Raw genomic sequence first — 13821 nt, 5'->3', positions numbered from 1 at the left:
GCAGAGTCCCCTGTCTGGCCCAGCCCTTCCCCGAGCCCCACCCAGAGCAGACACTGGACCAGCAGGTGCCTGCAGGGCCACCAGCCCAAGAGGAGCGAGGGCTGGAGAAGGAGGACACGTTGTGTGTCCCTGTTGATCTTGCAGCCACCTCCTGTTCTACCACAAAATGTGCTTTCCCTCGTTTTTCCTTGAACGTGTGGCCTTCTCAATCTGTCTTTCATTTTCCTACTTTTAGTAGTCATGGCCACGAGAAATGTTTCACTTCTTTACTAACTTTGTTCCCATCAGACATGCACACATACACACACAATGCAGTCCCAGTGGTAGACGGGCAGCTGACGCCCTGCCCTCTTGAGCGCGTTTAGGGAATGGTGGGGACTGTGGTGAAACGGAGCACACTCCCCCGTAAAGGAGGGTGATGGTTGCTGTGTAAGAATGAGGCCCAGAGTTGTCGTATCCCCCTATTTTTTCAGTAGAAGCTGGAAAGTGTTGGCGTTTTATGCAGTCTCTCAGCTTCTGAATGTTGACAACTCGTTATTTTTAAACATCATGCAGGCCGACACTGCGCAGCCTCCAGCTTGTTTGTGGTTTGTGCCTGGAGACACGGACACAAATCACAGCCAGACTCATACTTCATCGTCCACAGTGATGATGTGCTGCCGTGGCCGTCACTGAGCTCGGTGCTTTGCATGCACTGAGTTACAGTACCACAGGAAAGGGGCCGTCACACAATTATGCTGAGGCTGTGGGAATTCAGAGGGCCTGGGGCCCCTGCCCAGCAGCAGAGAGGACTGTGTTTCCAAAAAGGGGAGGAAACCACAGTGGCCCCCCACCTGCCCAAGGACTGAGCGCCTAAGTTAGCTGGCTTCTCTCCTTTACATTGAGCTTTGCCCAGAGCCTGCTCACTCACTCACTCGGCCCTTCCATGTATCTGTTTGTCCATTCACCTGTCCATCTATCCTGCCATCCATCCACCCATTCCCCACCCATCCACCCTCCACACATCCATCCATTCGTCCATCTGTCCCCTCATCTGCCCACTCACCCACCCACTCCCATTCACCTGTGTCCCGTTCACCCGGGCAGCCATCCATTCATCCTCATTCTTCTACTCCAGTCTGTGACCTTCACCAGACCGAGGCTACAGAAGTGGCTGGGACTCCATCCCTACCCTGTGCTTAGGAAGGGCATCAAAAGTGCTGTGGAGCCCAGGGGAGGGAGGAACACCTCCCGAAACAAGTGCCCCTTTAGCTGGGCCTTAAGGACAGGTGGCCTTTGCCACCGAAGGGAAGAAGAGCGTGCCAGAGGGAACAGCGTGTGGAAATGTATGAAGGTGCAAGTGGCCGGCTCAGTTAGAAAATGGTGCCTGGAGAGGAGACCAGAGACACTGCCTGGAGAGAGGCCTGCCTCACGAGGCGGCTAGGGTGTCCGCTCTGGACAGAAGGCGATTTGTGAGCCCTGAGAAGGAGGGGGACTCTTCTCTTCAGGTGCTGAGCCAGGACACAGGCGGTGCGGGGCAGTGGGCCCCCTCAGAGGTGGCACCCGCAGCAATGCCGTCCCCTCTCGGGAATCCCATGCTGGAAGCAGGAAACCCTTCGCCAGTTCCATCTCAGGAAAAGGAGAAGAGGAGGTGGTGAGTGCTCACGAGAACTGTTGGAAATGGTGGCGTCCTTGGCCAAGGAAGAGGAAGGGGCTGACTCAGTGGCCTGCGGTCACTCGGAACTATTCCCAGAGCCCCTCCGTGCTGTGCCAGGCTGCAGGGATGAGGCAGTGCCCAGGTAGACGTGGTTCCTAAAATTCCTGAGTCAGTGGGGCCCTTGCCGGGTTCCTTGTTCATCCCCACAGCTGGGCTGGGGCTCCGGGCTCCCGGCTCCTGGCTGGGCTGCAGCTCTCAGATTACAGCTCAGGAGCCCAAAGGGAGACTGGAAACACAGAAGTGTGTCCAAATCCCAGAAGATTGGCGGGATTCTTGCTGACCCCCTCCGTGGGGTTGTTGTGAAACCTGACAGACGTGGTGATGGTTAAAGAGGCTGACTCAGAGCCACACGGGGCCTCGCAACTGTGGTGGCCTTGGCCTGGCTGCTCAGCCTCTCTGGACATCACAAGTGGTTTGCTTCCCTGGGATGGAGGGATAACAGGGCCAGCTGCCCAGAGGTGTGAGGATTCAGGAAGGTGACGGGGCCAGTGCTCAGCACGCTGCCCGGCCCGTGGAGACTGCGAACAGGCACCTCTGGCCACTCCTTGCCCCACGGACCCTGCACACTAGTCTCTGCTGCGGGGTCTTGCTAAACGAGCAGCCTAACGCGGCACTCTCCTCAGCCTGGAGACGCTCCACGTGCTGGGAGGAAGGTGAGGGCAGTCTGGCGTCCTCAAGCATGCCTTGGTGTCCCAGTCTGGATATGAGCGGCCCTTCCCTGAGGTGACGCAGTTTCACATGCTTACCAAGACCCCGGGATTTCCTTTCTTACGTCCGGTTTCTCAAATGTCTGTGGGAATATCCTCCAGTTGTGAAACAAGGTCTCCTCGGGAAACACAGGGAGAATCGGTCCACAAGGCATCATGTGCCTCAAGCCTGCCATCCCTCTGGCCCTCAGTCCCCACTTCAGTAGGACACATTCAGGGGTCTCAGCTGGGAGCCTGGGTGAAATGCAGATGCCCCCGCCTGCTGCACCAGAGCATCCGGGGAGGGGCTCAAGACTCTCTCTCAGTTTCCCCCTGGGATCCCGATGCAGCTGGTCTATGGCCCAGTGTGTAGGAGGAGCTCCCCACAGTAACGCCTCACTCGGCACCTCGGCCCCCGGCACACAGAGGCACTCAGTGCCCATACCCTGGCCCCCGCCCCCCCCCCCCCGTTGGGCCGGATTCCAGAAGCCAGGCTCCAGGAGACAGATGGGAAGGATACAGAGCCAGCCCTCAAGTGGGGAGCCAAAGCCTCCTGGAGGAGAAATTCTTAGAGGCATTGAACTGTCATGATGACGCTGAGGCTGCTCAGGTCCAGAAACAGACGAGAGCGTTGCAGCCCCAGGGCTGGGAAGCCTGGCGCAGGGAACTAGAGCACCAAGCAGGCCAGGGGACGCCAAAGAGGAGCAGGGGGGCCCACTAGGACCCCTTTGCAGAACCTCGCTCCCCCGCCTTCTGACTGTGCCAGGCCAGGCCCACTGCCCACCCTTGAGAACCCTCCATGACTGCCTGGGCCACTCATCAATGTCCATCCACCCTTGAGCCCGACTCCTCCTCCTCAGCCTGTGGCAAGCTTTTAATTCCATTCCTGAACCTGTCCCCTTTCTTTCCTGCCACTTGTCCCTCCCTAGTCAGGCTTCTGAGGCCCCACCGCTTAGCCTCTGGAAGGCCCCCTTCCAGGTGGGGCTCTTGTGTGATCCATGGAAGGGCTAGCCTGCGTTTGCTTGGTTCCTGCCTGTTGGTCTGACCCCACCTCTGAATGCCCAAGGTCTCTATGAGTCAGAATCAACTCAACGGCAGTGGGTCTGGTTTTTGGAGTACAGACACTTGTTCCACTGCCCATTTCCCAGCCCCCGCTGAGCCCACAACTCTGTGGCCTAGCCAGCCCCATATCTACCCGTTCTGTGACCTCAAGCAAAGTCGGCCCTTCCCCAGTTTCCTTGTCCCCGAAACAAGATGTTAGAACAGTCTCTGACCAGCCTTTTTCATTCTGAAACCCTCTGATTGAGTCTGTTGTTACTAGACATAACGTTTGAAAAAGAAGTGTATGCCTACCTTATCCATCCTTTATTAGAATGTATTTGGTTAGAGATTTCCAGCAACAATTCTCCACCCTGCGTGACCATTGAAATCACCTGGGGTGCTTTTCCAACTCGCTGATGCCTGGGCCCGACCCCGTATGGTTAAATCAGAACCTCTCCCGGTAAGGCCCTGGTATCACAGGCTTGGGTCAAAGTTCCCTTGATTCTAATCCACAAGCAGAACTAACAAACCATTTTCAGGTTTTCAAGGTGCTTTCAAGGGAATTTTCTTAACTGATTCTCACAGCACCTTTGTAGACCAGGTGGGTTTTATCGCCCCTATGTTTGCCGCTGAGGTTCGGAAGGTAAGGAGTCAGCAGCTCTGATTGAACACTGGCCTCGTAATGAGAAGAGGCTTTTGAAAGCTAAGACTCTCCGCACCGAGTTTTGAGAAGCCTGATAACAGTCAGTGGCAGGGTCTCCCAGACAGAGGCACCCCTTCCAGGCCCCCAGGAAAGGCCCTGACAATGACATCTCTTTTCCGGGAGAGGCTGCCCAGGCCTGGTGCTTCCGTGTTGCTGTGATGGCAGCAGGTGCCCACCAGAGGGCGCCCTGGCACAGCGCAGATCAGCTGGGCTCAGCTCCTGAAGCGAACCCAAGTGCTTTTTAATTGCAAAATTTTTTAATTCAAAAAGGATTTGCTGTTTGTACGCGAGTGCAGGTTTTCCTTATGCAGGAGGCTAATGTCTTGAGTAAACAGATATCTGGACCCAAATCCACCTTCAAAGGTACTTACTGTTTGCCCAAGGGGGTGAAATGGCTTCCAGAAGCCGCCCTAGTCTCTTGGGCAAACACTTTAGGGACAGGCAATCTGGGGCAGAGGACAGCATCTGTGGGAAGGGTTATCCGCAGCCTAAGGGGGATTATGTCGGGGGACATACACTGAAATTTCACTTGGGAGGTTAGGGAAAATGAGAGGTGGAGTAGTTCTTTTCTCCAGCCTCCAAAATAACCTAAAAAGGGAAAGAATCCCAAGGGTGTGGTGCTTATTGGGGGGGGGGGTCTGTGCACTGCTCTCATAGACCCTGGCCTCCCAGTGCACTTGGACTGCAAGCCAGGAAAAGGCAAGTGTATTTGCTGCTTCTCTGCCCACCCCCAGCCCGAGTTGAAGTGACATTGAAATTTAGTGGTTCATCCTTGAAGCCTTGCCCACTCCATCTCTGCAAGCACCCGGTCCCAACCCTGGGCCACAAAGACGCCTGTCTCCACCCCCACCCCCCCAAAGGCACTTCTGTCCTAGTCAGCCAGCTGTTTCCCCGGGCTTGGAAATTCCTGCTTCCCCTTGTCTCTTGCCCACCTCCCCCCACCCCCGGAAAGCCCCAGTGGGCTTCTTGGCCCACCCCGGTAGCATCTGGGCCTGCAGATGAGCTCGCACCCTTGGCCTGTGAGCTCTTTAGGACTGGTGCCTCAGTCTCCCTTCACTTGCTATCTGTGACTGACCAGCCCTCAACAAACCAAGGAGCCAGGCTGCCCCGTACACCTCCTGCTGTCCCCAGAAGCCTGCACAGAACCCCACACAGCCTGCAAAAGGAGCAGAAGTGACTGCAGCCAAGAACTGCCTGTCGCGGTGCTTGACAGACACAGCTAATGGCTGACGCAGGTCTCTCCCCCTCATTTGAGGAGTTGCTTCATCTCTGCTGACTGACCAGGCATCTCCCCGTCACCTGCCTCCCCACATTAAAGTGGGACCTCCCAGTCCCCATCTCCAGCCGGCTCCCCCAGCCTGCTTTCCTAACCCACCCCACCCTCTTCTGCTCACTCCCTTCCACATGCCCACTCCAGGTCCCATTGATGGAGCCACTGAGTTATCTAAGCTGGTCCCTTATTACTCAATGTGCAGCCCCCTGTCAGCCACATCGGGTCACCTGGAGCTGGTTGAAAATGCAGACCTGCTGAGTCGGAGTGTGAGTTTGAGCAAGGCCCCCAGGAGACTGGTGTTCCCATTAAAGGTTGGGAAGCCATGCAGCCCTTCAAGACGGCACCTCTTGCCTGGGTGCCACCCTCTCCCTGCTGCTGAAGAGCAGCCTGGTGACATTCATCAAGTCCACTTTGTCACCTGTCTCTAACTATCACCCCCCCCCCAGCGGCTCTTGCCATGGTCTCCAGGTGTTTTAAGTGGCCGTGCCCACCAGTCTCTGCAGCTCGGGCTTTGCTGTCCCCCCTCCACACCACCTGTCTCCTCCTCGTTCCCTGTGCCCCCATCACCTGGGCCAGCCCTGCCTCAGTGTCCTCTACCTTCCTCAAGGGCATAGGCCTGTCCTCTTGTCTTCTGACCCTGTGTGCTTTTCTCAAAACACTTCCACACCTGTCGCTCCCACTGCCCTCTAGTGCTTTCGATCGCGACCCCTTGCCTCTGTTTCTCCCCTGGTGCCCCTCAGGGGCCTCCTGCTCAGCCAGTGGGGAGACTGCGCCCACGTTCTCTCCCCAGCTTGCTCTTCCTCCGGGGTTGCTCATGTGGGCTAATGGCCTGATGAGCTGTTGCCAGTGGAAACAGTCATCCTCGTTGCACCACTTCCGTCTGTAGACCGTGCTGGTCCTGCCTCCCCAACACCCACCCCTCCACCCCTTCCCCTCTCTGCAGTGAGCTTCCGCCGCACAGTCTGCATATTTCTCCTTAAATCCCCACCCCCGCAGTGACTCTGGCAGTGGGGCTCTTGTCTGGAGCCCTGGGGGAGGTGTGTGTGTTTTTCGAGTGGAGAAACGCCTTGGCTTTGCCGGCGTGGGTGTTATCCAAGACCCATGGAAGATTAAAAGCCAGTCGTCTGCAGGATAAAGTGCACATAGCCTCGGGCTAGTCCTCTGCCGCCTCTCCAGCCTTGTCCCCGGCCACCCCAAACCCTGTGTGCCTTCTCTCCCCTGTACCCTTCCCCCTGCTGATCTCTGCTCTCAACGCCTTTCCCCACATGCCTCCCAGCCAGGCTCCTCTTCCACCCGAAAGATCCAGTTCAAATGCTCCCTGCTCTGTGAAGTTCTGCTTGCTTCTTGGCCTCACCACGCCCTGCATAGCTGACCTCAGAGGTGATGTTCCTGTGTCCCTCCACTGTCACCCTGTGAGCCATGGGGAACAGGGGCTGCGTGGGGTCCGTTCGTAGCCCCAGCACCCAGCACAGGGTGAATATCACCAGCTGATAAAGCCAAGGAGGGGAGTGGCTTTGCCTCGAGTTTTTTGGTTTGGTTACCTGTCATGCACATACCCAAGCAGCCACAAGGTGGCAGTATTGTCCCAGGCTTTGCCCAGACCCCTCTTGGAAGGCAGGGCATTCCACCCGGCCTTTGGGGAGCTGGAGTCCCAGACCTTGTTCTGTGTCATGGTTGTTTAGAGAACAGCAACATGGGGGGCTGAGGGCTGCTTTGGTTGATAATCTCTCATATCCAACATACATTCACTGAGTAAGTGGTTGGTACCAGGACACAGTAGGGTGCGATCCTTAAACCACCTAACCCCATTCCAACGTCATAGTGGTTCCTGGGAGAGATCATCACCTCAATTTACAGTTCGCTGATGTTCAGAGGAAGGACCCACCTGAGGTCACACCTCCTTCCCTGCCGCTTCTGAGCACAGATGCTGCATGTGTAAGGGCTGTGATCTAATGTCTTCCCCCACCCCACCCCACCCCACCCTGCGTCTCCTGACACCTGCAGGCTCAGGGCAGCACAAGGCTGCTCATCCCATTGTTCACACAGGGATGGGTCAGCCCAGGCCTCACCCCTGCTACGACCCCAGCCAAGATCACTGTCCATCCGTCCTGGGTCTTCCCTGTGGGCCTGGCAGTGGGTGGCCAGGGTCACAACACGGCATGGACAGTCTGCTGCAGCACCCCTGCATTTCCTCTTCATGAGAAAAAATGTCTTCACTTCCCTTCACTCTTCAGTGACTTTGAAATCCCGCTCCGACCCCTGAGTGCGCATCACTCCCTCAGCTGCTCTCCTTGCCCTCACAGCCATCAGGAGGCCTCCTTACTGCAGGCAGCTCACTTGGGCTGGTCAGGAGGGCCTCCCAGGAGGAAGTAGGTGGGGCATGGATCCCCCAGCTCTGCTGGGCTCTGCAGCCTCCCTGTGGAGGCCCCTGCCTTGGTGGTGGCTTCCTAGGACACCACAGTCTCCCAGTGCTCGTCCCCTGCTGGAACGGCTCCATCGCTGGGGGTGTCCCTGACGGGCTGGCATCATGTGGAGGCCAAGTTCAACGAGGGCAGCTCCACCTTACTCTGTTTCGTATGGAGTAACCCTGGATAAGACTTTTTTTTTTAATGGAAATCTGTTAGAAAGTTGTTTATATTACTTTAAAAGTTTGACAACCACTGACCTAATCTAATCCTCTCATTCCTAAAACCCATATGACGACACGGCTGCCTTGATGGAGGCTTCCGGGCCATTTCCCACAATGCCCGCCTGCCCCTACAGCGCCATGGCCCCCAGTGCCCACTGCCCAGCCTGCTGCCAGCAATTGTTTGCCAGGCCTGGGCACCCCTCACTGGTGTCCATAGCATGTCCATCCTCTGCCTGGAATGCCCCTGCCCACATTGGATGTTGAGATCCTGACCTTCCAGAAAAAAACGCAGGGGTTCCCTCCCCTCCCCCTACCATCAGAGTGCCTACCCCTGTCTGCATCCCCATCACACTCAGAACCTACCAGTATTGTTTGGTTCTCAAGTGTGAGGTCAGGCTCCCGCCAGGCTGGGCTCTTATTGTGGGGAGACAACACGAGCTGGCTGAGGACAGGGACACGCAGCCAGGCAGCTCTCGTGTGCACATGCGGGGGCTTCAGGGAGAACACGAAGCAGCTCGGAGAGGCTCAGGAAGGCCCTGGCCTGTGCTCTGTGCCTCCCTCAGAGAGGCTGTCATGGAAGTGCCCAGGAAACACCAAACGACTGGGCCACACCAGGTTGCAGACGCAGAGTGTCCCCTAAGCCTTGTGGCTGAGATCCAACCTCAAGTTTAGGGTCAAGTCCCAGATCTGCCACTTACTAGCCCTGTAACCCTCCTCTTCTCTGCAGGAGTCTGAGGGGGTCCCGCTGGGCTATAAAAGGTGAAGCAGGAGGACCTCACCACATGTGCTGGCAGCACCTGGGTACTGCAGGGAGTAGGGTAGGGACTGTGCCATTGTCCCCAAACTCATCAGTCTTCAGCGGCAGCAGACAAAACACGCAGACACGCACCCTTCTCACACACTCACAGCCACCTGTACACACAGAGGGCGACCCCACTGAGCCCCGGGCTTGCCGTTGCTGTGTCTGGGTGGCCAGCAAGGTGGCCGGCCCTTCTGTCTTGCTCGGGGGCGTGGTGAGGTTTCCCTGGGTTCCTCGTGAACTGACTGTGCCTATCTGTGCCCTTCTCCCCTCTGCAGTATGAGTACAGCTTCCGCACAGAGCAGAGTGCCGCTGCCAGACTCCCGCCCAGCCCCACCAGGTGTCAGCAGATCCCGCAGTCCTGAGGAGCTTGGGGAGAAGAGGAGCCTCCTGCCCAGACTACTGATGGGGGCCTGGCTGGGGCTGCGGTCACTCCCGCCTGGCTGTGTCCCTCCCACCCACCCTCTCCCTCCCCAAGACGGAAGCCCCCTGCCACCGGCCAGCCCACCTTCCCACATGCCTTGCAGGCCTTGTCTGGGAGACTCCGGACTTCTGAGCTGTTGCATTCTTTGGAATCAGCTTGCCTGTTATGACACCCCAGTCTCCCTGGGGACCTTGTTCGTAATCGCGACTAATCTGTGTGTGCTGTAGTGACCAGAGGCTCCTAACAAGTCTTTGTAACGATCAGTCGTCCTGCAAAACCCTCACGCACCACAGGAGCCACCCCCCAAGGACCCGGTGATGCCCGCCTGCTCCCTCACTCCTGACGCCACCACGGGAGACCCCACCAAGCCACTGCTTTCTGGGAACAACTTTGCATAGGACTCTCCAGCCCTGCTGACGGCTCCAGACCCAGGGCCGCTGTGGAGCAGGTCTCTCAAGCCGACAGGATCAGGTAGCCCGAGCGTTTGCGGCAATTCCGAAAAAACACAGCGGGAAGCAGCCAGTGGCCCACGGAGGGGGCTCAAGCCTATCTCTTGGCCCAGCGGGGACATCCTGTGGACTCACAGGCCCGGCTCACGCTGCGTGTTCTGAGGCTGGAGCAGCACGTGCTGGCCACTGGGGGAGAAGGCCGAGGGCTGAGGGTGGCCCGTTGAGATGTGAGTTTTGCTGCCCAGGGTGCTGTGCTCATCCGGCTCATTCCCCTGCCCCCAAAGGGCTCAGAGGCCCCCGTGCCAACAGCAGCTCCGACTGCCTCAGCCAGGTGCCCTGGCCCCAGTGACCACAGGAACAGACGCTGCAGGGCCTCAGGCGACCACCAGAGTACCTGGCTACCCAGCCCAGTACCTCTGGCTTCTCTCAGATATCGGATGTGTCTTGATGTCGTCTGCTAATAGGAACAAGTCATTTGTTCAAATGAACAAAAGTCCATCTGACCAAATCTGAGCCAGACCTGACATTTCTGCCAGGAGCGTCCATTGGAGGTGCCGGTTGCCAAATTGGACTCAGGCACGTTTGCTGCCATGAGAACAGCGGCTGTTGCTGCCCCCAACTGGGTTTGTTTTTCATTGTCCGACTGTCAGGGTACCTCCTCTGTAATTCCACCCAACACTGGTATCTTAGCTCTCATGTGTCCCCACATGGTCGGCTCTTTGGACAGGGGGTTGATGAGTGTGTCTGGAGGATGGAGTATGGAAGACAGTGAAGTTCCCCAAAGAAAAGTCAGGGCAGGAGAGCTGCCATCTCTGCCAGGCTCAGACCCACTCTCTGCAGTTGCCAAGATGGTGGCGCCGCCTGGGTGGGCACAGAAGGAACTGGAGGAAGAACTGGACCACACAGAAGGGGTGGCCACGGGCTAAGAGGTGGGGCTAAGGCAAAAAATACCTCACGTACCTGCATCAGCCCCACCCCATCCCAGCTCCAAACCCCTCAGACCCTTTTGTGGCCCCAACTCTTCCTCCTTGGATTGTCCATTGAGATTCAGTTTGGCCAGAACGTGCTTGGCCAAGTCTTGGTACCTCTGGGTTTCTGCAAATTACAGAAGTGGCTGCCACTCCTCATCTTCCCTGAGGATGCCTCTGGTGGGGGCTGGCCTTCTGGTGCCCCCCACAGGGTGGTGGTGGTGGTGGGAAAAGCCCCCACCCCAAAAGACCTGTGAGGTCAAGATGGGAGTCCCTGTGTGGATCTGTCAAGGGGTTTGATGCTTAATCAGGACTGCTGAGGAACTGACCTCAAAGATATCCACTAAAATAAGCTAGTTGTTTTCTGGGGGAGTCTAGAGGTTCAGTGGAGTCCCTACATGGTGTGAATGGTTAAGCACGCTGCTACTAACCAAAAGGTTGGCTGCTCAAACCCTTCCAGAGGCACCTTAGAAGGCGGCCCTGGCAACCTGTTTCCGAAAGGCCACAGCCATGGAGACCCTGTGGAGCCCAGTTCTACTCTGAAATGCATGGGGTCATGAGTCAGGGTCAGCCTGACAGCAGCAGGTTTGGTTTGTTGGTTTGAGTGGTAGAGCCCAGAGAACTTGTGTTTACTGTGACTTTTTGGATGGGTGGCTGGGCCCAAACCAAGTGATGGTGTGACTTGAAGCCCAGCGGACAGAGGTGATGTCCAACAGGCCTGGGGGTGAGGGCTTAGGGGCAGGACTCTGATCACTGTGTCTAGTTCATGATGGTTCATCACTTTGTGTTTCAGTCTTTTCACCCTGGTCATGCGACTGCCCTACAGGTAACGCCCAGTGGCCCTTCTCTCTCCTGCCCTGAAAGCAAGGCTTTTCAGCGGCTCTGATGGGCCCTATCCTAGAAGGTTCAAAGACAGTAAGTAGCCTTGTCAGTGAGCAAGAAGGGGAGCTGGGGAGTGAGTGCAGTTGCTGGAGAAGGGAGGAAGAGGACCCCCCACTCCCAGTCACGCCTCTCATGAGGCCCTGCTTGCATTGTGACCCAGCCGGGTCCCCCACGGGCCAAGTTCATCCTTGACAAACCACCAGGAAAGAGGACACACTTACATGGACTGCTAGCGGGAGAGACATTCTCGATAGCATTACAGAAGTAGTTTAAATATAACCTTGACTGTGAGCATTGTAATAAACGGCAGCTTAAAATAATTAAGCAGCTACAGTGTTAAGGACAAGTTGGTGTCTGTGGTAGAGTTTAGGCTGCTCCTGACCCTCTAATTCTTTGCCTTCTGAGAGGAAGGTGAGGACGGGCAGTGTGTGGTGTGGCAGTAGGGATATGTGTGTGTGTGAGTGTGTACGTGTGTGTGCATGTGTGCCCACCCCATGTAGGGGCTCATGCAGATCCCAGTAGAACTGATCCGTGGAGCCTTGGCTCACACTAGGAATCGTGTGACCTTTTGTTTCTTTTTTGGGAAAGTGCTTTTCTTCACAAACCTTCTTGGCCGCTGTGGGGAGGGCAGGGCAGGATTTCTAGGAACCGTGAAGATGAAGGCCTTATCTTGGATCCCCGGCCCCAGCACACCCCACTGCTGCTGCTGGTCCCTGTCTAGAGCCCTCATCTCCCCGGAAAAGACCTGAACCAGAGCCCAGCTTTCCCTGCCGCCTGCCCTGTCCCTCTGAGAAGTCAACGCATCTCTCCAAGAGCCCTGAAAATGACACAAAGGTGAGGAGGAGGAGGGGGTCTGCTCCGAGCTCACTCGCCAGGTTATAATAAAGCCTTTTTCCCACCCCAAGTCCAAGAACTAATGCAGCCATGGCCCTCCGCTACTTGAAGAGATGAGGATCAGGGTAAATAATTGGTAGGTGGAGCCCATCGTGATGGCCAAGGCCGTTTTGCACAGCGGGGCTATGGACGCTGGTTGGCAGCCCTGCTTGTCTCCTCCCTTAGTGATCAGAAAGGCAAGTGAGAGACAAGAGGGGTTGACATGTTTTAAGCACCGACTTCCTGCCAGGCAGCGTGCCAGGCACTTGAAGCACATTAGTTCCTGTTATTCCCCCAAATAAATGCAACCCCAGAAGTGGGTGTCACTTGCTTCTTATTGCAGATGAAGAAACTGAAACTTGTCCATGGCACATGGCCAGTGAGTGGCAGAGAAGGGACTTGACATTTGACCTCCAGTTGTGTCTGGTGCCAAAGCCACTGTGCCAGCTGACCCACCATAAGCACATGCCTCATGCAGACCTTCTGTTTCCATTCCATAATGGGCTTCCCAGCCACTGGGAAGGGACCTGCTGCTGGCCAGCGTGAGGGTATCACCACGCCCCCACATGGAGGTGCTGAGCAGGTCTTCCCAAGGTCTATGGGCTCCCAGGTCTGGGGGCTTCTCAGGTCTACAGGCTCCCCGAGGTCTACAGACTCCCCAGGACTTCAGGCTCCCTGAAATCTGTGGGCTCTCCGGGTCTAGGGGGTCCCCAGGTCTGCTGACGCCCTGGCAACCCCACTGCTTGCCATTCACTGGGGGTGTCAGCCTGCAGCTTCTTGGAGGAGGAGGAGGAGGGCGGAAGACGAAGCAGTCCTGAGCTGCCGAGGTGCCCAGAAGCTGAGCTTGTTGGGTCAGCTCAGTGCTGACCTTGATCCTGGAGCCTGGGGCAGGAGGCCGGCGCACGCTCACCCTCGAAACACTGGCCCAGGCCCAGGCCCAGGCCCAGGGGGCAGCTGTGGCTGTCACCACGGGGACATGGGGCGTGTGTGTGCCCGGCTCGGGGTGTGGAGCTGCTGTCCTCCTTGCTGTGGGTTCACCCAGCAGCACTGACCTCGCTGATCGTATTTATTTGAGGTGACTCTTGGACTTGGCAAAGGGGGGTTTCACTGTGTGATTATCTGTATTCTTAATATAATTTGTTAAATAAACATTTGTTTTAACCTCTTTCCCCCGTTTGCTGCCGTCTCTGAAACACTAGAAGTCATTGTTCCTCAGGGGGCGCTCTGAGGCTCCGGCCTGACATCCCCAGCCTGGGCCAGCTGCGGCTCTTGGGGAGCAGGTGGCCCCTACCCAGCCTTTCACCTTCCAGAAAGAGTGGATGGGCTGCTCTGCCCGGTGAGATGGCTGGTTGTCAGCCAGAAGAATCCAGGAGCGGCACGAAGGACACCGTTACTCTC

General features: G+C 56.8%; 1 protein-coding gene across 1 annotated transcript in view; it reads left to right on the top strand.

The window, feature by feature from the left end:
- The window catches only part of MVB12B (multivesicular body subunit 12B), a 204133-nt gene extending 194941 nt beyond the window's left edge, over nt 1-9192 (top strand). The window contains exon 9 of the mRNA XM_007944376.2: nt 9106-9192. Coding sequence (XP_007942567.2) covers nt 9106-9192 — 87 coding nt within the window. The remainder of the gene's footprint in view (nt 1-9105) is intronic.
- Nucleotides 9193-13821: the final 4629 nt, after the last annotated feature.

Source organism: Orycteropus afer, unplaced genomic scaffold, assembly GCF_000298275.1.
Source record: "Orycteropus afer afer isolate SDZICR_OR568_19922 unplaced genomic scaffold, OryAfe1.0 scaffold00123, whole genome shotgun sequence".
In the NCBI taxonomy this organism is placed as follows: domain Eukaryota; kingdom Metazoa; phylum Chordata; class Mammalia; order Tubulidentata; family Orycteropodidae; genus Orycteropus; species Orycteropus afer.
The sequence above is the reverse complement of the archived record's forward strand: the minus strand, read 5'-3'. Positions and strand labels throughout refer to the sequence as shown.